The 26,430-nt window shown below is 42.5% G+C and overlaps 1 protein-coding gene across 1 annotated transcript; it reads left to right on the top strand.

The window, feature by feature from the left end:
* Positions 1–955: 955 nt before the first annotated feature.
* Positions 956–18,500, top strand: COMMD8 (COMM domain containing 8). The gene is made up of 5 exons (XM_069976525.1): positions 956–1,080; positions 4,844–4,999; positions 6,482–6,634; positions 13,111–13,266; positions 18,026–18,500. The coding sequence occupies exons 1-5, from the start codon at positions 1,009–1,011 to the stop codon at positions 18,044–18,046; spliced, it is 558 nt and encodes a 185-aa protein (XP_069832626.1). The 5' UTR covers positions 956–1,008; the 3' UTR covers positions 18,047–18,500.
* The last annotated feature ends 7,930 nt before the right edge of the window (positions 18,501–26,430 follow it).

Below are 26,430 nucleotides of genomic sequence, written 5' to 3'. Positions count from 1 at the left end.
CAGGCCATGACAAGATCCACGTTATCCTCTATAACATAAGCTTATGGATACTAGCTATTAATACTACTATATATGACTCCTGCCCATGTTTAATTGAGATGGGAACACCCCTTTAATGATGAGTATTACTCCATAGCTGTACAGAATCTATCACGTGGAGGAGAGCTAGTTATTTATTACTTTATAATGACTTCATCAGTAATTTTTTAGGATTAAAGGGGTAGTCCACCAAAAAATTTTTTCTTTCAAATCAACTGGTGCCATAAAGTGCCAGAGATTTGTAATTCACTTATATTAAAAAATCTTAAGTCTTCCAGTACTTATCAGCTGCTGTATACCCAACAGGAAGTTGTATTATTTCCAGTCTGGAGAGCAGGGGAGGTTTTCTATGGGGATTTGGACAGTTCCTGACATGGACAGAGGAGGCAACAAAGAGCACTGGGTCAGACAGGAAAGAAAACACCACTTCCTGCTGGACACACAGCAGCTGATAAGTACTGGATGACTTAAGATTTTTTAATAGAAGTGAATTACAAATCTCTGGCACTTTATGGCACCAGTTGATTTGAAAGAAAATTTTTTTTGGTGGACTACCCCTTTAAGGAAAAAGACCCGTTCAGCATTAGAAACTGTATAGGCGATAGCACTGTATAAGTGATCGTTTATTTCCTTTGCTTCTAAATATCTGCAATAAATCCACTCAGGTTTAGATAATGTAAGTTTTGACTACCTCTAGTCCACATTTTTGTGGTACGGACGTATACTGGCACATATACTGGCACATAAACAGCACAAAAGCAAACCCTACAACTCCATGTTATCAGTATCCCGCATACTGACGGCCCCGAGCACGGTCCCCGCCCACTACATCACTAATCCATTCACACCAATGACAGCCCGCTGCTTACGTCACACACTCGCCTGGTCACATGACTCGGCAGCTGCTGGCCTGTGATTGGCTGCAAGACTAGGAAGTGTAAGTGTTGGTCATGTGATGCGCGCGGTGCTATGGAGATGGACGGGGCTCAGGAGGGCGGACTGGGGCTGATTGTGAAGCTGCCGGTAGCTCAGTGCCCGCAGGTGAGTACAGCGCCACACTCCGCTGGGAAGGAGGTAGTGCAGGTGTGCAAAATGTGCTCGTAAGGAATCCAGTCCTGTGCCCTGTGTTACTCTGGGCAGGCTGGGAGTTGTGGTTGCTGTAGAGGTGCCCCTCTTTCCTGAAATAATGCATGTGACACCCTCACTTCACAGCCACGTATGTCTATAGAACAGAGATCCAGAAGGAGATCTGAAGTTATCCCATATCTTAATACGAGAGTCTTAAAGGGGTTGTCCATGCAAAACCTCCAACATCAGGCGTAGGGAGAGGCAGGTTGGGCACAGAGGCCTCTGTCTGATTATCTGAGAATATTGTGAATGTTGGGCTGTCAGATCGGATGGGAGACTTAGGCCTGAACAGCCCCTTTAAATGGGTTATCTGTGCTAAAGTATACCAATGGCCCATTCAGAAGACAGACCATGTATTAGATGAGTGGGGTGCAACATCCTGGCACCGCAGCCAGCCCTTACAGGAATAACCCCTGGATCATCTAATGCAGTAGTTGTCTGCATGCATTGCCTTTTTTGGGGGTTAGCTGTGGATGCCAGACAAGTGCTCCACCATGTTATTACCGCCACCATGTTATTACCAGCATATTACTGCCACCGTGTTATTACCAGCATGTTATTACCGCCACCATGTTATTACCAGCATGTTATTACCGCCACCATGTTATTACCAGCATGATGTTACCGCCACCATGTTATTACCAGCATGATGTTACCGCCACCGTGTTATTACCAGCATTTTGTTACCGCCACTATGTTATTACCAGCATGTTATTACCGCCACCATCTTATTACCAGCATGTTATTACCGCCACCGTGTTATTACCAGCATGTTATTACCGCCACCGTGTTATTACCAGCATATTACTGCCACCATGTTATTACCAGCATGTTATTACCGCCACCGTGTTATTACCAGCATATTACTGCCACCATGTTATTACCAGCATATTACCGCCACCATGTTATTACCAGCATATTACTGCCACCATGTTATTACCAGCATGTGATTACCGCCACCATGTTATTACCGCCACCATGTTATTACCGCCACCATGTTATTACCAGCATGTTATTACCGCCACCGTGTTATTACCAGCATGTTATTACCGCCACCGTGTTATTACCAGCATATTACTGCCACCATGTTATTACCAGCATATTACCGCCACCATGTTATTACCAGCATATTACTGCCACCATGTTATTACCAGCATGTTATTACCGCCACCATGTTATTACCGCCACCATGTTATTACCGCCACCATGTTATTACCGCCACCATGTTATTACCAGCATGTTATTACCGCCACCGTGTTATTACCAGCATGTTATTACCGCCACCGTGTTATTACCAGCATGTTATTACCGCCACCGTGTTATTACCAGCATGTTATTACCGCCACCGTGTTATTACCAGCATGTTATTACCGCCACCGTGTTATTACCAGCATGTTATTACCGCCACCGTGTTATTACCAGCATGTTATTACCGCCACCGTGTTATTACCAGCATGTTATTACCGCCACCGTGTTATTACCAGCATGTTATTACCGCCACCGTGTTATTACCAGCATGTTATTACCGCCACCGTGTTATTACCAGCATGTTATTACCGCCACCGTGTTATTACCAGCATGTTATTACCGCCACCGTGTTATTACCAGCATGTTATTACCGCCACCGTGTTATTACCAGCATGTTATTACCGCCACCCTGTTATTACCAGCATGTTATTACCGCCACCGTGTTATTACCAGCATGTTATTACCGCCACCGTGTTATTACCAGCATGTTATTACCGCCACCGTGTTATTACCAGCATGTTATTACCGCCACCATGTTATTACCAGCATATTACTGCCACCATGTTATTACCAGCATGTTATTACCGCCACCGTGTTATTACCAGCATGTTATTACCGCCACCGTGTTATTACCAGCATATTACTGCCACCATGTTATTACCAGCATGTTATTACCGCCACCATGTTATTACCGCCACCGTGTTATTACCAGCATGTTATTACCGCCACCGTGTTATTACCAGCATTTTGTTACCGCCACTATGTTATTACCAGCATGTTATTACCGCCACCATCTTATTACCAGCATGTTATTACTGCCACCATGTTATTACCAGCATATTACTGCCACCATGTTATTACCAGCATGTTATTACCGCCACCGTGTTATTACCAGCATATTACTGCCACCATGTTATTACCAGCATATTACCGCCACCATGTTATTACCAGCATATTACTGCCACCATGTTATTACCAGCATATTACTGCCACCATGTTATTACCAGCATGTTATTACCGCCACCATGTTATTACCGCCACCATGTTATTACCGCCACCATGTTATTACCAGCATGTTATTACCGCCACCGTGTTATTACCAGCATGTTATTACCGCCACCGTGTTATTACCAGCATATTACTGCCACCATGTTATTACCAGCATATTACCGCCACCATGTTATTACCAGCATATTACTGCCACCATGTTATTACCAGCATGTTATTACCGCCACCATGTTATTACCGCCACCATGTTATTACCGCCACCGTGTTATTACCAGCATGTTATTACCGCCACCGTGTTATTACCAGCATGTTATTACCGCCACCGTGTTATTACCAGCATGTTATTACCGCCACCGTGTTATTACCAGCATGTTATTACCGCCACCGTGTTATTACCAGCATGTTATTACCGCCACCGTGTTATTACCAGCATGTTATTACCGCCACCGTGTTATTACCAGCATGTTATTACCGCCACCGTGTTATTACCAGCATGTTATTACCGCCACCGTGTTATTACCAGCATGTTATTACCGCCACCGTGTTATTACCAGCATGTTATTACCGCCACCGTGTTATTACCAGCATGTTATTACCGCCACCGTGTTATTACCAGCATGTTATTACCGCCACCGTGTTATTACCAGCATGTTATTACCGCCACCGTGTTATTACCAGCATGTTATTACCGCCACCGTGTTATTACCAGCATGTTATTACCGCCACCGTGTTATTACCAGCATGTTATTACCGCCACCGTGTTATTACCAGCATGTTATTACCGCCATCGTGTTATTACCAGCATGTTATTACCACCATGTTATTGCCACCATGTTATTACCACCATGTTACTGCCACCATGTTATTACCACCATGTTATTGCCCATGTCCTGCTTAGGCGTGCAAAGAAATCCTAGCCAAACCCAGCTGATTTGGGACTGCAGCCCTATGGAATGATGGGAGTCATTTAGAAGATACTTTTAGGTTATGTTCACACACTGGTTCTTGAAGCTCGAAAACATTGGAGCCTATTTTCTCACTTTTACTACTGGTATTTTAATAGTGTTAGTAATTTTGACTAACATACTACTAATGTGAAAGGCCTAGGACTATATGGAGACCCAAATCTCTCCTCCAGTCAATACTTCTAAGGGAGAATAGTCTCATACTAGTGACATCCAATGGAGTACGCCGTTACTAACAACCTTCATGTGCTGCTGTTACCGACCAGACTCTTTATGCAGGATCCCTTTAAACTATCGTGTCATTACCATCCTTGAAGTTTTTAATGTTTTATAAAGACGTAGCATTTGTCTTTTAACACCCTGTCCTGAAAACCACAATTTGTTTTTAATTATTCAACCCATTTGATAATTTTAGAACTTCCTTTTAGGTAACTGTACTGTCATTTCTCTTTCAGTTCCTTCACAAAGTTATCGATGGAGTTTGTGGCCGGGCAAAGCCTCGCTTTCAGGATTATGGCAGCATCTGGAACCTGAGGGAATGGATGGAAGTCTTAGACAGCACCACTGCTTTTATTAAGTGTGCTGTGGGTAAGGATGAAGGCTCAGAAGAGGTAGGTTGTCACACTTACTATGCGTAAGTTACAGGAGGAAAAAAACTTTTCATTTAAAGGGGTTGGTCACTTTATAGTAAAATTGCTCAGTGTACAGTATTAGTAAGTGTACTCACTGTATATACTGACAGCAGCTCCCTGTGTATCTCATACAGCTAATATCAGACTCCCCTCCTCCAGGTTGTGCTGCCCTGCTCTGTATACTAAATGGGGATTCTGTCCTCTTTGTCCTTCATAGGTATATACAGGCTCTGTAGAGGACACAGAGGGCTGGACATGTCCACAAGCTCATCCATGCTAAGCCATCTTATGGTAAGCATCACCATTCAGAACACAGACCAGCACAGCACAGCCTGGAGAAGACTGATATCAACGCTGTCAGACACACAGGGAGCTGCTGTCAGTGTATACAGAGTACACTTACTAATACTGTAAACTGAATTATCGTACTCTAAAGTGGCCTACCCCTTCAAGGCAGCTTTCAGTTAGTGTTTAGCAGTTCATTTGGAAGTAAACCTTGCTGATATATGGAAAATGAAAGAGCAAAGCAGACTACATGGGAGATACAGCCAAAGTGATTTCCTGATCTGTCAGGATTGGTAAAATCTATGCCAGAAAATGGGGTAAATCCTAGTTCATAGCTGGCTTACAGTTCAGTTAAAGGGTACGTTACACGCACCCAATGTATTATAGCACCTGCACCTCCACCCTTAGAAGCGTTTAACCTGCTGATACGTCTCTATAGCGCATGGGGTGCTGAGGATTAAAGTAATTTATATTTGTAGGTTATTTTATATACTAATGAGGTATTTGGGTGCACTGGGGGCAAGGCCCATCCCTCCTAATCAATATTGGAGCGGCGCTCTGCTAATATGCGATAAGAGCGGCGGATCGGGGGGGGGGGGGGGGGTTGGGGATGGATGAGCGAATCCATAGTAAAAAATGAAGCAAATCACTTTGTTCCTATCTGTATTCTGCTCATCAGGCTGCAGGCTTTAAAGTCTGCTCCGCTCCCTGCCGCTCCTCCTCCCCAGGTGCTGGGAAAAGTTGGATCCAGTCCTGGGAAACTGGGATCCACTGGGATAGTAATCCTTTTAGATAACGTCATGTGGGGGAACATGTGACTATACACCAAGGCCTTAAAGTGCCTAAAATTCATTATATGTCAGCACTTTTTTAGTTGTAATTGTGGGCCAATATTTTTTCGGCTGTTACTCTGGAAATGCTTTCAGGTTTTTATACTATTCACTGTCTTATAAAAATGGAATAAATTGTCTTAGAAACTCTTAGTCCATTAGAGGTATAAATCAGGTGGCGCTCCTGGCCCATACTTTCTCAGGGTGCCACTCACAAACATAAGAAATCTCTGCAAAACTACAGCATATCTATGACAGAAACCCACCGTATAATTAAACCTCTGACTATTTTCATAGGGCTGTTATACACAGTCTGGCAGACTTCTTTTCTTTCTTGTATTTAAAGATTTCTTGTGAACTAAGTAGACTAAATCCAGAATATCAAGACGTAATCATCAAGTGCTTAAAAGGTAGAAAACCTGAAATCAAAGATGCCTTAGTGGAGAAGGTGTGCGCCATGTCTTCTTCATACTTACAAGACTTTGACTGGCAGCTAAAGGTATTTGCTTCTTCTTCTTCCCATTGTATTTAATAGACTTCTTGTTTTTTATTGTGTTTTTTAAACATTTGGTGAAGGTAACATAATAGTTAAACTGAGGGCCATTTGTAGTCTTTCGCAGCAGCCCTAGGCCATAAAAAGGCTCTCTATGGTGTTGTAAATTTTTAGGGGAGGGTGCAGGACACTGTCTGAAGGCTGTGGCCTACACTAGCAATAGCCTCTTTTGGACTTGCATTAAAGCGACTCTGTACCCACAATCTGACCCCCCAAACCACTTGATAGCTGCTTTTAATCCAAGATCTGTCCTGGGGTCCGTTCGGCAGGGGATGCAGTTATTGTCCTGAAAACAACTTTTAATCCTACAGCGCTGTGTCTAACGGCCGGGGCTTACATTTGTTTATGCATTAGGCTGGCACCACCTTTCCGTCCTTCCTCCCCACCCTCCTCATCATTAGGAATGCTCCAGGCAGATTGCTTCCTATTCCCCACCTGTGTGCATAATGAACATGGGCTGGATCGTTAATACACCTGTGAAAAGCTCAAACAGCAGTAAATGTTCCTGGATCATTCCTAATGATGAGGAGGGTGGGGAGGAAGGACGGAGAGGTGGTGTCAGCCTAATGCATATACAAATGTAAGCCCCGGCCGTTAGACACAGCGCTGCCGGATTAAAATTTGTTTTTATGACAATAACTGCATCCCCTGCCGAACGGACCCCAGGACAGATCTTGGATTAAAAGCAGCTATCTGAAGGTACAAGTGGTTTGGGGGGGACAGATTGTGAGTCGCTTTAAGCCTACAAACCGGGCATGAAGGATCCAACTGATCTCTGTTTAAAACACCCACAGGAGATGGGTGTTTTTGGCTGTATTTTAGCCACAGCAGCACGCAAAGTGTGAATAGAGGTGTTGGAGTGCTGTGGGGGGGTATGGCTATCTCCTGACCGCTTGTACTCTAACCATCCCCTGTGGGTGTTTTCCGAGATCAGTTGGATTGTTCATACCCAGTTTGTAGGCTTAAAGGAGAAGTCCGGCGAAAATTTTTATTTAAGTATTATATTGCCCCCAAAAGTTAAACTTACTACTGCAAAAGTTAAACTTACTACTGCATCAAGGCTTCACCTCCTGGATAATATGGTGATGTCACTTCTTGGATAACATGGTGATGTCACTTCCTGGATAAAATGGTGATGTCATGAACCAACTCCCAGAGCTGTGCGGGCTGTGGCTGCTGGAGAGGATGATGACAGAGGAAGCTCAGTGTCCTTCCAGTGCCCTGTGTCCCTCACTGTCCCCCTGCCATCATCCTCTCCAGCAGCCACAGCCCGCACAGCTCTGGGAGTCGGGTCGTGACATCACCATTTTATCCAGGAAGGGAAGCCTTGATGTAGTAGTAAGTGCAGGGAAAAAGCACTTTTATAAGCATTGGTGATTTGTATAACTTTTGGGGGGCAATACAATACTCTAATAAAAATTTTCGCTGGACTTCTCCTTTAATGTTAGCCCAATAGAGGCTATTGCTAGAGTCGGACCATCTCTCTGAGGTCACCTTGGTGTGGTGAGATGGCACTTTTGTTTGATAAAATAATTTGCTCAGAGTCTAACTTCCCGACCATCTTTGTTTTATCAGTAGTGGCTGGGCTGATGACTCACTCGACAAACCACCTTATCTGCAGTAATCCATCTTCACACTGACAGCTCCCAGCTCCAAGGATTGGTACCCCATCACAGTAGTGCCTCCTTCCCCTTTTGTCACCACTTTGCCGCTTTCCTTTCACTTTCCCACCAGTCACAACTGACCCTGCCGTGCACTGATTGGCTGATGGGGACTGACGGGACCCGGGAGCCTCACATGCAGCTGCAAGGGTTACAGGGGTCGGGTTACATACCCGCAGCGGAATGAAAATTTCACTGCAAACTCGCAGCATGAAATCCACTGCAAATCCAGTATGTGTGAAGGTACCTTAAGGCTGGGTTCACACTATGTATATTTGAGGCTGTATTTGTGAGGCTGTATAGCAACCAAAACCAGGAGTGGATTGAAAACACAGAAAGGCTATGTTCACATAATGTTGTAATTGAGTGGATGGCCGTCATTTAATGGCAAATTTTTGCTGTTATTTTAAAACAACGGCTGTTATATTGAAATAATGGCAGTTATTTACCGTTATATGACAACCATCCACTCAATTTCAACATTGTGTGAACAGAGCCTTTCTGTGTTTTCAATCCACTCCTGGTTTTGGTTGCTATGAGGACCTGACTTGAGGACCAAATACTGCCTGAAGTATACAGTGTGTGAACCCAGCCTTAGGGTAGGATTACACTACATTTCTGATGTCCATCACAGGTATCTGTCGGCGTTCCACCAAGAATGGGATTCCAATATATACTGTGGTGTACATCAGCAGGTTCCATTCATTTCGCAGGCCTCCCCTCGGCTTTGCCACTGGTCGCCGCAGGCCTCCCCTCGGCATTGCCACTGGTCGCCGCAGGCCTCCCCTCGGCTTTGCCACTGGTCGCCGCAGGCCTCCCCTCGGCTTTGCCACTGGTCGCGCAGGCCTCCCCTCGGCTTTGCCACTGGTCGCCGCAGGCCTCCCCTCGGCTTTGCCACTGGTCGCCGCAGGCCTCCCCTCGGCTTTGCCACTGGTCGCCGCAGGCCTCCCCTCGGCTTTGCCACTGGTCGCCGCAGGCCTCCCCTCGGCTTTGCCACTGGTCGCCGCAGGCCTCCCCTCGGCTTTGCCACTGGTCGCCGCAGGCCTCCCCTCGGCTTTGCCACTGGTCGCCGCAGGCCTCCCCTCGGCTTTGCCACTGGTCGCCGCAGGCCTCCCCTCGGCTTTGCCACTGGTCGCTGTAGGCTCTCCTTCTTCAACCAGTGGTCAGATCTGGACCATTGACTCTCTTGATACCTCATTGTATAAGTGCACTTTGTACCATTATACTGTTATGTACCATGGTGTATTCTACATCTGCAGGTGTATTGGTCAAGTAGGTCAGTAATTGCTCCTGTAAATAATTGTATGTTTTGTGTAAGGAGTTTTCACATTCGCTCATATCTCAGACTAGTGAAAGATTTACTTACCAAAAGTTATGTATAGATGTAATTGTAAGTTGGTGTTTCTGACGTCCAGGCATATGGCTTGCTTCCACCCGCCTCTGTCTCAGTAATAGCCCCTTGTAATTACACAGATGGCCAGGGTCAGCCGTAGTCTGAGAGGTCTTTACACCTGTGAAATGCAATTATTGCAAATGTGTTCCTACAAAGAACATACTCATTAAGTTAAATTGAAAACAGCATGCATATCGCATTGAAACATACTGGGATGATCCCCGGCACCCCACGCTACTTGAAAAGAAATGCCTGAAAAGGACTTATTTACAATGGAAAGCATGGTTTATTATCATGGCCTTCAGTGGCCAGCCTACAATCTGCTACTTCACTGTGATGGCTCTCAAACATTGTCTTTAGTACGACGTAGGAATCTATGATAAGCTGGCGCTGTTTGCTGTCCTGACAACTCCTAGCTCGAATAGGAATAAATATCAGTATTCTTTATATAGAGCCATCATATTCTGCCATACATTAAAATACAGAGGGTGCATGTAAACAATAACAAATTAATCATCAATTCAAATGAGAAATGAGGCCCTGCTCACAAGAGCTTACAATCTATGGGGATATAGGGGTGATACAAGATGACTGACACTCTGCTCAATACAGCTTACACTCTATGAGTATATAGGAGTGATACAGGATGAGTGACACCTTGCTCACAAGAGCTTACAGTTAGTATAGAGCGAACCTTTCAAACTGTAGGGTTCTGCAAAGGTCTCCGAACCTGAACACTCTGCAGTTGAATGCGGCCATACGGAGTTCTGGAAAATATGGATATGTTTTCCTGGCAGCTAGGAAATTATATGACTGATTACAAGGAAAAAGGCCAGTGATGCAGCCGTCCCATAAAAATCCACTTTTATTAATTACGGATTAAAAATATATATAGGTGGTCTGTGCAACGCGTTTCAAAGTACAACCGTCTTAATCACTGCATAAAAAAAACTACCTGCCTACCTGGTGTTACCGGCCACCAGACTTAGAACTACTTGTGACACATTTGTGTGGTGCTCCAAGAAGCTCTCTGGTAATTACTCTATGGTTCCACAGGTGCAGAGGTGAGCTTGTTTGTTTGTATTACTATTTATATGTCTTGTATGCATAATGTTTTTATGCAGTGATTAAGACGGTTGTACGTAGAAACGTGTTGCACAGACCACCTATGTGTACTGTATTTTTTTTATCTGACATTAAATAAAAGTGGATGTTTTATGGGACTGCTGCATTGCTGGCTTTTTTCCTTGGAAAGATGTATTACAGATGCGGGGAGTCCCTGGGCGTCAGCTGCGCCTCCCTATTCCACATAATATGCATATGGCTCACACAAATGAATAAGGCATGATTATGGTAGTAGCGGTTTCACTTCTTTTTATTGCAAATAATATGACTGTTTGGGGTGGAGTATTCCTAAGAACTGGTGCAACACTAGAAAAAAACAATGGTTCATGCAAAATTGTACAAGAAATTGCATGTTCATATTCCCTAGATTTTAAACCTCACTAAAATAAATGTAATATTAAGTGATTGAAATGTCACACCAAATATAAGGTACCAGTAAAAATGAAAGCACAGAAGAGTAAAAGAATCTTTCTCCCCAAAAAGAAATATAAACGCAAAAAAAAAAATCCATTTATCTTCTCTAGAAAGCTCTGTGTGTTTTCTTCATTCCTTTGGTCTACAGGCTACCAGGAGCTGTGGTAGCCCCCAGCTCGATAGTAGGAGACGTGACGGGAGCTAAGTGGCCTACATGCCCTATGTGACCGCTGTGACCCTAATCTCTCCAAGCTAACATTCAATTTCTCAATGGTGTATTTTTATTAGGACCTAGACAGTTGCAATCTGAAGCTAAGTGAGTAATATGGGAAACATGGGATTGGCAATTTTTTGTAAAAAAAAAATGTCTACTGCAGTTTGTGTAGTAATATGATGAAGGTCATTGGTTTGTACATAAGAAGTGAATATGGAGTCTTTTAATTTGCACCCTTTTTACTCTATTAAAGTGTCTGGCAGTGCTTCTCTTTGCCGCTCTGACCTCCTGAAGATAAGGTGCCAGATATCTGGGGGATACAGTTTTGGTGTGCAATTCAAAAAAAAAAAAAAAAATGAATTGCAAATGTAATCTAAATGCCATTGTGGGCTCTTAGACTTGCACCTCTTGCATTTTCACCCTTGGCTAAGGAGAGGTTCCTTATCCTGAATTTCTTGGCTTTGAACAAATAGAACATTGCAAAATGATGAATTTTAAGTGAATTTTCTGACCTGAAATAGCTCGCCCAGAAATAACACAAAGCATCATGTTGTTCTGAGCCCATCTGCCGCTTGATATCGATTTATCTCCCTGATTGAATTGTAGTGGTGGTCTGAATGCAAAACCGAAAATGTGAGAAACGGAGACGATTCCTCTCATTAGGAGCTGTGCTTAAGAGTCGGCCTGATTTCATACATTTATTCATTGATTTGTCAATTGCAGTGGAGCCAAGGACTGAGCAGGAAGCCTCACGTCATCCTTCATTCCTCCCGTCATTTAATAGCTTTTTCAGCATTGAAACATAACATTGTCGTATGTTTTTATGGTCAGGCAAAAAAAAAGTGTACTTTGTCAATAACATGTGAATCCAGTGTTTGGTCATATGATGTGGCATCAGCAGTACAGAGAATAAAGCCGGCTGGGGATGTAATGCTAGTTGCCTCAGATTATGGACCTGCACTATGATTTCTGCTCAGAATTGATGTTCCTGCTCTTATTAAAATTGCTTCATAATTTTATTTCTGATTAAAATGAGAGGTCTGCTGGTTTTTCTCCAGTGTGAATTAAACTTTTTATCATCATTTTCGCCACGTGATTGTCTGTAATAGATCTAGATAGATGATTTTTTTTTTTTTTTTCAAGGTTGCACTTCTTAATTGTACAAAATCTATTCTACTTCTGCCGTGTGTAAATTGTGCATTTTTTTAGTTCCCTTTTTGCTATGTGATTCTTATGCCACCTTTTCCATTGAGTCAAGTTGTAAAAAAAGGTGTTGAAAAATTCAATGTGTCTAAAACAATAAAATAAATTCTACCACCTGCTGTTCATCAGGGGTGTCAAACTCGAAGCTCTGGAGCTATTGCTTTAGCTTTGGCTTTCTAGGCATGATGGGAGTTGTAGTTTTGCAACAGCTCCAGGGCTGTGAGTTTGTGAACACCTTCTTTTGCAACTTGACTCCACTGAAAAGGTGGCATACAAATAACATGTCAAAAATGTGCAATTCATACATGGAAGAATTAGAATTAACTTTGGAGTTGTGTGAGCATAAGTAAAATTACAAAAGATTTTTTATGTTTTCATGTTTTTCATATTTTGTTATGTTTTCACCCTCTAGCTCGCTATGTCCAGCGATAAGCTTTCTACGTTGCAAATGCCACTTGTGAATCTCGACCTGGATATTGTAGAAAATGGAGCAATTGCACCAGTGTCCATTGAGATGAATAAAGAAGAGCTGCAGAATCTTATCAGTTCTCTAGAGGCAGCTAACAAGGTATGTGCCGGCCTTTTATCTGTCCTGTTATCCCAGATCACCTTTCTTCCTCCACAATATACTATATGCTGTGTCTGAATCTGACATCTACAGGATTTATTTGGATTGGATTTCCTTGCTACCTTCATACAAATGTAATGCTGGAAATTAAATGGAACATCTTACCTTTTTATACGGGGATATAAGACTGTTACACATGAGCACAGGAACTGATCTTTCTGCATGATTTATATGGAAGCCAAAAAAAGTCTCCATATTTAATCAATTAGGAAATGACTTTTCAATGATATTAGACATTTTTTCCACCTACAGAATTTCGTTATGATTTTAAAGCAGAATGTGCTGCAAAACATGTATTCCTATAATCTACCAGATTGGACAAGCAGGGGAATGTGGTATGGTGTGGAGCAGGGGCATAGCTAATGACTCCTGGGCCCTGGTGTGAGAGGTCAACTTGCCCCCCCCCCTCCTTTCACGACCAAGTGATGCTATTGGTATATACGCATATACACTCACCGGCCACTTTATTAGGTACACCTGTCCAACTGTGCGTTACCACTTAATTTCTAATCAGCCAATCACATGGCGGCAACTCAGTGCATTTAGGCATGTAGACATGGTCAAGACAATCTCCTGCAGTTCAAACCGAGCATCAGTATGGGGAAGAAAGGTGATTTGAGTGCCTTTGAACGTAGCATGGTTGTTGGTGCCAGAAGGGCTGGTCTGAGTATTTCAGAAACTGCTGATCTACTGGGATTTTCAAGCACAACCATCTCTAGGGTTTACAGAGAATGGTCCGAAAAAGAAAAAACATCCAGTGAGCGGCAGTTCTGTGGGCGGAAATGCCTTGTTGATGCCAGAGGTCAGAGGAGAATGGGCAGACTGGTTCGAGCTGATAGAAAGGCAACAGTGACTCAAATAGCCAACAGTTACAACCAAGGTAGGCAGAAGAGAATCTCTGAACGCACAGTACGTCGAACTTTGAGGCAGATGGGCTACAGCAGCAGAAGACCACACCGGGTGCCACTCCTTTCAGCTAAGAACAGGAAACTGAGGCTACAATTTGCACAAGCTCATTGAAATTGGACAGCATCGTTGCAACGCCACAGCCTACCTGAGTATTGTTGCTGACCATGTCCATCCCTTTATGACCACAATGTACCCAACATCTGATGGCTACTTTTAGCAGGATAATGCGCCATGTCATAAAGCTAGAATCATCTCAGACTGGTTTCTTGAACATGACAATGAGTTCACTGTACTCAAATGGCCTCCACAGTCACCAGATCTCAATCCAATAGAGCAGCTTTGGGATGTGGTGGAACGGGAGATTCGCATCATGGATGTGCAGCCGACAAATCTGCGGCAACTGTGTGATGCCATCATGTCAATATGGACCAAAATCTCTGAGGAATGCTTCCAGCACCTTGTTGAATCTATGCCACGAAGAATTGAGGAAGTTCTGAAGGCAAAAGGGGGTCCAACCTGTTACTAGCATGGTGTACCTAATAAAGTGGCCGGTGAGTGTATATATATATATATCTACACACCCCAAGACAGATATCACCAGCATATAGGAAGAGAAAATATTATCACCATACAACCACTACCATCACCACCATATTGTTACTGACCAAATCCTGTATACTAAGACCAATAAAAGATAGTACCAGATAACAAACAAGTAACAAATAATTCCACCACATACTGACTAACACCACCGCTGCTACTAAATAACACCACCACATACTGACTAACACCGCCATATACTGACTAACACCAACACTGCTACTAACACTACCACATACTGACTAACACCACCGATGCTACTGACTAATACCACCACATACTAACACCACCGCTGCTACTAATACCACCACATACTGACTAACACCACCGCTGCTACTAATACCACCATTGCTACTGACTAACACCACCCTACTGAATAACATCCACTGTACACGTATCACTGCATCCAGTCATGTAGAGGTGGACGCAGCTCCACACAGGTTCTGTACACCATATACATCACAGTGCAGTTACATCAGGTGACTCACAGAGGGCGTCTTCTCTGATTGGAGTTCTTCCCTTTTCATCTTCTTCTCCATCGGTCCTGGGCCATCATAGGAACTTCTCCGAGCCACGAATCCACAGAATCTGCCAGACAGACATATTAGGCTCCTCATTCTGGCACCATCCTCATCTTTCTACACACTGCACATTTGTATTGGCCCCTTTATGCCCTCATTTAGTGGGTAGGCTGACTCTATGTGACCACCTTATAGTGTATGCCCCCCTATATGTAGCCTCCTTATAGATGCCCCCTCTGTGTATCCCCCCTTATAGATGGCCCCCTCTCCCACCCTCCTATAGATGGCCCCTTTCCCCCTTATAGATGGCCCCCTCTCCCCTCCTTATATAGATGGTCCCCTCTCCCCTCCTTATATAAATGGTCCCCTCTCCCCTCCTTATATAGATGGTCCCCTCTCCCCTCCTTATAAAGATGGTCCCCTCTCCCCTCCTTATATAGATGGTCCCCTCTCCCCTCCTTATATAGATGGTCCCCTCTCCCCTCCTTATATAGATGGTCACCTCTCCCCTCCTTATATAGATGGTCCCCTCTCACCCTCCTTATAGATGGTCCCCTCTCTACCCCCCCATAGATGGTCCCCTCTCTTCCCCCCCTTTATAAATGGACCCCTCTCCCCCCTCCTTTATAAATGGCCCCCTCTCCCCCTCCCTCCTATAGATGGCCTTCTCTTTCCTCCTTGAAAACAAATAAAAAAAATAAAAAAAAAACACACACACACACACAACTCACCTAACAATACACTCCCCCGGCGATTCTCTCCTTCTTGAGCCTCTGTCTGCCCCCGGATCATGCGCTGCTGCCGGGGGTGTCGCGTCCCTGTGTGCGCAGAGGCTGGGACCTCCAGCACAGGGAGCGTCTCTAATGTGCGCTCCCTGTGCCGGAGGTAACAGGCGCACAGGGAACTCTATGATGCGCGCGCTGCCGGGGATAAGACGCGACACCCCCGGCAGCAGCGCATGATCCGCGGGCAGACGGAGTCTGCCTCTTGTGACCGCAAGCAAAACAATGCTTGCGGTCACAAGAGTGATAGATGAGGGGGGACCTCAGGGGCCCCGTGGGCCCCCCCTTGTGGCGGGCCGGGTCGCAGCGGTGACCGCTGCGACAATGGTAGTTATGCCACTGGTGTGAAGTGAGCACAAACATTGTTAGCAGCAGAGGGGCCTGTGTAGTTATACGTAGTTATGAGATAAGATACTGATGTCTGAATACCATAATGGTCATTAAAGGGAATGTACCATCAAGTACATTCACTTTAAGTAGCAAATCAATAGAACAGTGCTGGCTTGGGGAAGCCAGTGCCACAGTCCTTTTTTGAACCGCGGCCTGTTTCCCATGCACGGCGCTGGTGCATTAAGACAACTCAAGGCCAAAATAGGATGTTCTCATAAGATTGTCAGGTGTGTGGGACAATGAAAGACCCATTGTTCTTGTTAAGATTCTGCAGCTAGCATCTATATGTAGCCACACTCAAGTATTCATTTGCATATTCCTTACACTGGAACCTTATTACAAGAGCAGTTCTCAAGTATTTGTTGAAAACAATAACATTTAAAGTAACTTTCCATTGTTAAAATATGCTGGGTTGTTTAAAGGGGTACTCCAGAGGAAAAAAAATCTTTCAAATCAACTGGTGTCAGAGATTTGTAATTTACTTATATTAAAAAATCTCCAGTCTTCCAGTACATATCAGCTGCTGTATGTCCTGCGGGAAGTGCTATACTCTTTCCAATGAAGCCATGTCACATAGGGTCGGGGGTTTCCTCCCACTGGGGGGCGGACCGGCCCGCCTCCAGTTCTTCAGCCATGGTCTGTGCCCGGTAATAGACCGGCGCCTTGCGCGGGAACGGGGCTGCGGTTCAAAAAGTTCCACGGCATCGGCTTCCCCGCGCCGTCACCGTTCTATTGATATGCTACACTTAAAGGGACACCTCCTAGAGAAAGCTTTGCGCGAAACGTGCGTTGGAGAGGAGCGTGCACACACTGCTAAACCACAGGTAGTATGATTGATATGTGAACTTATGTTTACAATTTCGGGCCACTGGGCTTTTGTGTAATAATATACAGCAAGGGGATTGTGCAATGAATCATTACTTATAGACTGCCATACATCTTGTTTACTGATTCTTGTGCAATACTATTCGCAATTTCCTGTGGATTATTTTTTGTCCTTATGTGCATGGCTATTTGGCTTCTTTTATGATGATGTAAAATCATGTTTTTATTTAATTTGATAATAAAGATTACTGATATTGAATACAATAGTGTCCTTTTTGTAGGAGATAGTGTAATGAGCTGAGGGACCAGCTCTTTGTAGTCAGGATAGGAGTATACACTTAAAGGGAATGTACCTGATGGTACATTAGCTTTAAGCAGAATAAAATCCTTTCTGCGTAGTTATACACACAGAGCAGGTCGATGAGCACAACTTTCCTTTTGATAGAAATCACTTCTAAAAGCGCCACTTCTCTGTGAGAAAGGGGATAAAGCCATGAGGTAAGAGAATGGCATGAATAGATAAAATGCTGTCATATCTTTTATACCTTCATGCACTATAGCGTGTCATGTATTAAGATATTTTTATCATCTTCTTTTATCATAATGCAATAAATTGTACAGTACCTTCCATTTACAATAATAATAATAATAATGAATTCTTCTTTTCGGCAGGTTGTCCTTCAACTGAAATGAAGAATTGGCAGATCACATTTTCCACCAATTGTATGGCAAGGCTTTGCTGGAGTTGGACAACATATGCAGAGCATTACCAGACTGGCCTCAGTGGCCATTCATAGATTACGTGTATACCTATACCCTTATAGGTAGCCCAGAATTCTCATTTTGGTGGAATGATTACTATGAGAACACCTCTCAGTATTGCAACAATGTACATGTCCTTTTTGTAATTTTTATTGTTTTGGTTTTTCTTTGTTTGTTTTATAATTTAGAAAAACAGTCAACTTTTCTTTATAGTTCTTGGTATAGAATTTATATACAGTCCACTTGTAGGTAGAATTGTTAGGTAAATTAAAATTTTAAAAATATATATTGAGCCATTAAATGCAATTGTACTTTGATGATAATAAAGCCATGTTTCGTTGCTCAGAAGCAGTAGCATTTTTTTTTTCATTGTTAGAGAAATCTAAAAAAAAAACTCTGAGTTTGCAATCTGTTTAATAATAAATTGTTTTCTAACATGTATAAAAAGTTTTTGTTCTTTTGGAAAAAAAAAAAAAAAAAAAAGTGTAAAAAAAATAAATAAATACATAAAATAGGTACTGGAGCCCCCCTACCATGTCTGTGGTTGTTCCCTTGGTGACGGGCCTCCTTGCCTGTCAATCATCCCTGCAGAGCAAGCTGACATGACAGAGAGTCGTGACTAGTCATAGCCCAGATGTTCCCAGCACTCTCTCTGCCCCACTTGTGGCATTAAAACACGTCTTACTGGAAGCAAACGACGGACAGGGTAAGTAGGGTTCCTTACAACATCGATTAAGTGTTGCTGGGAACTCAATCAGCACGATTGGACAACTCCAGTGAGAAACTTTTATCTGACAAAATACATTGCAAAGTTAAATAAAATTGTGATGTGTTTCACAGGGCTGTGGGGTCGGTAAGCCGCAGCTCCGACTCCAACTCCTGAATTTAATCAGGACCGACTCCGACTCCTGCTCCTTCATAAATGGCCAGTCATATACCAGGGGAGTTATTTATCACACTGGCTCAGCAGCTTCTCCCTAATGTTCTTCATGATCCTGGGGCGACTTCTGAGGGAATAAAGGAATACTGTATATAAAGCAGCTTCTCCTGTGTGTGCAGTGGATGCAGCCAGTCTCCAGCCTCCATGTCCTGAACTACTCACAACTAGACTAGATGGAGAAGGTGATCTTTTCCTGCTGACAATCTTCTATGTTTGTAACTAAATATTCACCATACTTATTTTTTTTTATTTAAAGAATTTATTTAAACTTTTTTCACAGAAAAAACATAACCATACGAAAGAAAAGCCAGGCACAATCCGCCCAACACATGATAAACAAAGATACATCTAAAGGTGTCAAAGGTTAAAAGTCTAGGCAAACTGCAATAACAAAGTAGTGAAGGATAACAGTTGTAATGCTTCGTATAAAACCTAAGCTGCTAGAGAGTGGGAGTACCTGACCACACAGAAAGACGAAACAAAGAAGACATCACACATAGCCACATGCACACACACCAAGACAGCGCCGCAACCCTCCCCCCCAAGCCAGAAAGCCAACAGAAAGGCCTACACGTCTGCTGTCACATCTAGCATAAGCCAATGAATCCAGATTTTTTTAAATTTCTTGGGGCACTTGCGATGTTCATAGAGGGCCTCGTATAGCGGGACATATTTATTAACCAGCTGTTTCCAGCGGGCCAGTGAGGGGGCATTGGTACACTTCCACTCCATGGCAATAATTTTTTTTGCCACAGAATAAAAGAAATCTGATGAATACCCTGTAGTATTTGTTTTGTGTGACTCCATTAATAAGCCCTAGCAGGCATACAGAAGGGGTACAAACAAAAGGAAAATCAAAGTGATCGGACAGAAATTGCAAGACTGAGTGCCAAAAGGATTGTATTTTAGGGCACGACCACACAGCATGCATGAAGGTGCCGACATCTGACATACACTTGAAACAAGTATCTGATGGGGTCACTCCCATTCTTCTGAGTCTCTCAGGAGTATAGTAGGTACGCATTAGAAAGCGAAACTGGATCAACCGGTCTCTAGCACTGACCACAGTAGGATAGTAGGTATGCACCACCATTCACCATACTTAAAGAAATGCCAGATACCTGTAATATAGAGGTCAGCCATAGTGATATACAGGGGGTCACACATAGTGATATAGAGGTCACACGGTGATATAGAAGGTCACTGTGGGGGCACGCAATAGCGCTTACACACACAGCCTGCTGCAGCCATAGCATACACACACACACAGCTTGCTGCAGCCATAGCACACACACACACACACTCTGCTTGCTGCAGCCATAGCTCACATACACACAGCCTGCTGCAGCCATAGTGCGCACACACACACAGCCTGCTGCAGCCATAGCACACACACACACACAGCTGCAGCCATAAAACACTGAAGAAAAACACAAAATCTTCTCCCAGAGAGGTAACACCACACTGAGGACAGAGGTTACTGCTACCCTACTTATGTCTTATCCTCCTACTCTATATTACACAGGGTATCTTCATATTACACTGCTGCTCATATACAGTCATCCAGGAAGAGAACAGCACAGATCTCCCCCCACACAATGGACTCTTCCAGCTCAGAAACAAACTGCCAAATAGTGACCGACAACTTTTCCTCGACCCCTCTTATCTAATAGGGCAAGTGTCCTATTAGAGTGTTGCTTATAATATATAATTATGAGCAAAACTTTAAAAATTCATTTTAAAATTCATTTCTACATTTTTTAAAGATTTTTTTAAAGCTGGAGTTGGAGTCGGTACATTTTTTTCTGACTCCAACTCCCACTTTAGCCAAAACTAGCTCTGACTCCGCGACTCCGACTCCACAGCCCTGGTGTTTCAATTACTTTTCTGCCACCTGCTCCGTTTTCTCCTAGCAGGGGAGAGATGACAGGGAGAGGAAATGCAGGATCAAAAGAACTTTGGTTGATCAACCAAAACACTGCGGAGACACCTAGGAATCTAGAAATCTAGGAACATTGCCCCCTGGGAAATCAAATATGCAAAAGTACTGTGGAGACACCATCATCTGTTTCTCAACGTCTGTGAGCTGGTCAGACCTTCTACCAGGAAGAAACAACCAAAACAAGGAAGGTCTTTAGTCAAGGAAAGCAGGAAAAAGTCGCAAAATGTTTAGCAGCTTTTCCCTGACATATGCCGACTATGCTGATAGTAGGCATGATTTATCATGTGCAACTATTTAACTAGAGGTGGTGTATTTTAAGCCTTTAAGGACGGAGCCAGTTTTCATTTTTGCGCTTTCATTTTTTCCTCCTCGTGTTTAAAAGGCCACTGCGTTTGCCTATTTTCCCCTACAGACCCACATGAGCCCTTATTTTTTGCGACACCAATTATACTTTGCAAATACGGACTTTTCTATAAAATATGCTGCAAAACCAGAAAATTTTTTATGTGCAGTGAAATTGGAAAAAAAAGGTGCATTTCCTTTTATTCTGAGGGGTTTTGTGTGACATGTTATCTATATTCCTCAAGTCAGTACGATTACAACGATACGTAACTTGCATAACTTTTATATTATTTGATGGCTTTTAAAAAATTAAACCCTTTTAAAAAAACAAAATGTGTTTAAAATTGCTCTATTCCCAGCCTTATAACACTTATTGTTTGGTCTATGGGGCTGTGTGAGGTGGCATTTTTTGCGCCACGATCTGTTCTTTCTTTCGGTACCTTGTTTGCGTATGTGCGACTTTATGATCCCTATTCATTACATTTTTTTCTGGATTTGATGTAAAGAAAAATGCACAATTTTGCACTTTGGCGGGTTTTGCGCTTACGTCATTTACCGTGCGTTATCAGGAATGTGATAATTTAATATTTCTGGCGATTACGCATGCGGCGATACCAAATATGTATATATGTTTATTTATAAAATGGGAAAAGGGGTGATTTAAACTTTTATTAATAAAAACACTTTTCTTTTTAACACACATTAATTAGAAGGCCCCTGGGGGACTTGACGCTGAGCCCTGGCAGGCTCAGTTCAAGGGATTCCCCCCCGAGATAGCATCTTTGACAGCTGCATATAAATAGTTAATTAGCCGGCAGTGGCGATCAGCTGCGCCTGCTAATACCCACGGTCCCCAGCTGCACATAGCAACCAGGGACTGCGGGCTGCAGAGAGGGCGCACGCCCGGAGCCCTCTCTGCTTACCCTTAACAGCTGCATGACGGGTATACCCGTTATGTGTCTGTGAGGGGTTAAGCCTGTAAATTTAAAAAATTAAATAATCAATACACCACTTATTCAAATAAGAACACCCCTTCTTAACCATTTTATTCACAAAACATAAAAATCCGCTGGTCGACTTATTGCATAACCCTTAGAGGACCGGGCCAATTTCAGTTTTTGCTTTTTTGCTTTTTCCATAGCCCTTATTTTTTGAGCTACTAATTGTACTTTGCAATGACAGGCTGATTTTTTGCATAAAGTACACTGCAAAACAAAAAAATAAATAAATGTGTGGTGAAATTGAAAATGATTACAATGATATGTAACTTGTATAACTTTTATTTTATTTGATGGCTTTTAAAAAATTCAAACCATTTTTAAGAAATTTATGTTCCTTAAAATTGCTCTATTCCCATGCTTATAGCGCTTTTATGCTTTGGTCTCTGGGGCTGTGTGAAGTGTCATTTTTGCGCCATGATCTCTACTTTCTATCGGTACCTTGATTGCGCATATGCGACTTTTTGATCGCTTTTTATTACAATTTTTCTGGATTTGATGCGACTAAAAATGCGCAATTTTGCACTTTGGAATTGTTTCGCGCTTACGCCGTTTACTGTGCGAGATCAGGAATTAAATAAATTAATAGTTTGGGCGATTACGCATGCGGCGATATAAAAAATAGTTTATTTTTATTGCTAAATTCCCCCAATTTTTTTTAAAGCTTTTTATCTGTTTTTGTAAGTATTTTTTGTGGTAAATTATCTGAGATTAGGTTCACATGTGCACAATTTCCACATCCTAAATCGTGTAGTGTTAGGGCGGGTTCACACTACGGAATTCTCGCGGATAAACTCTGCAGAATTCCGCCGGCTGTACGTGCTCACGGACGCGCGCCTTTCCGCCGGCTCCATAGACACCATTCTATGGGCCGGCTGATTCTGCATTCCGCCGAAAGAATTGACAAGTCAGTTCTTTTGGCGGAATGCGGAATCAGCCGGCCCATAGAATGGTGTCTATGGAGCCGGCGGAAAGGCGTGAGTGCGTACAGCCGGCGCAATTCCACTGAGTTTATCCGCAAGAATTCCGTAGTGTGAACCCACCCTTACTGCCCCATTCCCATTGACCTTAATGGGAGTGGGAGAAACATGCTGAAAGAACTGACAGGTCAATGGGAGCTTTATGGTCCCCCCTCCCCCACACTGCCCAGAGATCAGTGAGAACCGCTGCACTTCAAACAAGCTTGTCTATTGCTTGTGTGAATGTATTCCAAAGAAGTAAGTAAGAACACAAGATGGGCGCACATTCTGAGGTTACTTAGGGAAACAATGCAAAAAAATGATTTCACTGAAAGAGTAGTGCATGTGGTAGTAAAGCCACAATAAGTGAACGTAAGGGTTGCTGTGACAAACATATATCTGTCCTAAGATAAAACAAAACAAAAAGGTAGTAGTATAGAGGCAGATGGGATAGACCGGTTGTTCTTTTTCTATAGCTAGTCTTCTATGTAACAATTGGATACACATATAAGAACAGCTGGAATGCCCCTTTAAAGAAACCCTGCAACTAAAATAATGTGTGGACCTAGTTCTGTGTTTAATTGGACCCCAAGGAGGGGAGAACATCAATGGGAAACCATTGCTAAAGATGGATAGACTGAGAAATTCCCTTTCTCTTCTGGCTGATAAAGCAATTCTGCGATGAGACCTTAGTCAAGCAATACATGATAATGTCGCAATTTAGTATGCCCAGAAAATAGATGGTTGTTACCTGCAGCTGTTATAAGCGGAAATGTAAAATGCCACCAGGGTTAGTACGATGGAAAATTGTGTTCAGTCGTTGTGTTTTGTCTAATAGCGTTCCAATTATAAATGTGTCAGAACTATTACGTTGAATGATTAAATGGCTAAGTGCATAGCATATGTTCAATAAATGTTAAATTAACTCAAATGTCATTGTGTGTAAAATGCCTATCAAATTCTGAGAAGTATTCACTGGGATAAAAGTCATTAGCACTGTCAAAGCATGTCTCAGACTCTGATTTCTATTTCTTCCAGAGCTGACTATTAACTAGAGACCTTGAGAAAACTACACCTTAAATTAATGAGAATTTCCCTTCCAACAAACAACCAGGTTTAAATGTACTGCTAAGAACAGTTATATTACAAATGCATGTTATAGTCCAAAGTAGTGAGAAAAGTTCATTTATAAGTTTTTCACTTTTTGAGTCTCTTCTTTTTTGTATCAGGCTCTTTTTTATCCTGTGTATACAAGGACCAATTGTATAGGAAGCAAATTCCCCTTGCAAGTAGCAGGATATTGGGCTTAAAGTGAATGTGTCGCCTAGATTTTTATTTATTTTTTTACTGATAAGAGCCAGATGTTTAAACATGTACTTTATTTTTCCTTTATTTTATTTTAATTTTTTTTCTACATTTTTATGGAGGCAGCCATATTGCCTGAGCTGTTTTAAGAAAAGCTTATTGCACATAAGTGCTATATACTGGCCCAGACCCTGTTTTGCTAGAAGTGGCTGGGCATGCTCCATGGCCTGTTCAAAGGTCAAGGCTGAGCATAAGCATAATAAATATATATGCTTATATATGTATATATCGCCTTACAGTGTAATCATCTCTGTGATGATAAGGAGGAGTCTGCTAGAAAGTGATCAGCTTAGTTTTAGGCTTAGTGGTGATAAACTGCAAGACTTCAGAACTTCTTCAGAATAAAAACGGCAGAATTGAAGATTAGGAAAAAAAATACTAAAAATTCTTAAGAAATATGTTTAACATAGAGACTTGATTTAAGAAGAAGATCATTTTCTGATGATACATTCCCTTTATGTTTATTTTGTGGGTATCTTTTGTATAACACGTTGAGTATGTTTAGATTCTTGCCCTAAACTAGATGTCCAGTACTGGATAAGGCTGGGTTCACACTACGTATATTTCAGTCAGTATTGTGGTCCTCATATTGCAACCAAAACCAGGAGTGGATTAAAAACAAAGAAAGGATCTGTCCACACAATGTTGAAATTGAGTGGATGGCCGCTATTTAACAGCAACTATTTGCTGTTATTTAAAAACAATGGCTGTTCTATTGAAATAACGGCAGTTATTTACTGTTATATGGCGGCCATCCACTCAATTTCACCATTGTGGGAACAGATCCTTTCTGTGTTTTCACTCCACTCTTGGTTGAGGTTGCAAAATACTGACCAAATACTGACTGAAATATACGTAGTGTGAACCCAGTCTAATGTGTATAACATTACTCGATAGTAAAGTGAAGTTTCACAATAGAGCTCCTTGAAGCCATACATTAAAGCATTGCATTGTCATCATTTTTATAATATAGCCTTCATAGCTGAATCCTAATTTCCCATGGCTGCCATCCAGTGGAATTTGATTTCCCTGGTGCAGCTCTGCTCTTTCAATGGAAATGCTTACTTTATGGAGTGCTGGATATATATATTTTTAATTCCCTGTTATAAGCTGGAGCTTCATTTTATTGGATAGACAAAAATCGTATTGCCTGTGCTCACGGCTTCCAGAATATCGGGTAGAAGAAGAATGCAGCTTTTAAAATTTGTTTTCTTGGTACTTACCATTTAAGTAACATTTCATATGATATGTAAGTACAGACCAACTCTAGTATCTTAGTACCTATTGACTTCACCATCCTGTAAGGGTTCATACTACCTGTAATAGCCATTTGCCCAATGCCCACATCTTATCTTACATTGCTTTTAATGTCATCTTTTGCTCTAGACATATAGAGCATGCCAAATAATAAGTGCAATGTAGAAGCTCAGTACTCACAGCGCTGCAGGGTTCTTCTTCTGTGATAGAGGCAAATAGACACTTTCAGCTTTCCAGATAGATTCATTTTAGAGACCTATGTACCATACATACTAACTAGTTATGCCTTGAGACAAGAATTAAGAATAAGAAATTAGGAGCATTAAGTAAATAGCCTTTCTCCCATATTCGCTAGACTCCCAACAATTGGCAGAACAATAGAACTCTGTAGTGATAAACCAATCGGTCACCAAAATCCCTATCTATTGTTTTCTTCAAAAGCTGGTAAAATAAAAAACATAATCCTATCTAGCAGTCCCATTGGTTACCGCCCCCCCCCCCCCCCCGATCTT

Source organism: Dendropsophus ebraccatus, chromosome 7 (genome assembly GCF_027789765.1).
Source record: "Dendropsophus ebraccatus isolate aDenEbr1 chromosome 7, aDenEbr1.pat, whole genome shotgun sequence".
NCBI classification, from domain to species: Eukaryota; Metazoa; Chordata; class Amphibia; order Anura; family Hylidae; genus Dendropsophus; species Dendropsophus ebraccatus.
Note: the sequence above shows the minus strand (reverse complement) of the source record. Positions and strands in the feature narration are given on the sequence as shown.

Coding starts and splice junctions, on each gene's coding strand:
- COMMD8 (XM_069976525.1), top strand. CDS start 1,009: ATGGAGATGGACGGGGCTCAGGAGGGCGGACTGGGGCTGATTGTGAAG. Junction 1,081..4,843: donor CGGTAGCTCAGTGCCCGCAG/GTGAGTACAGCG, acceptor TTTCTCTTTCAG/TTCCTTCACAAAGTTATCGA. Junction 13,267..18,025: donor CTCTAGAGGCAGCTAACAAG/GTATGTGCCGGC, acceptor TCTTTTCGGCAG/GTTGTCCTTCAACTGAAATG.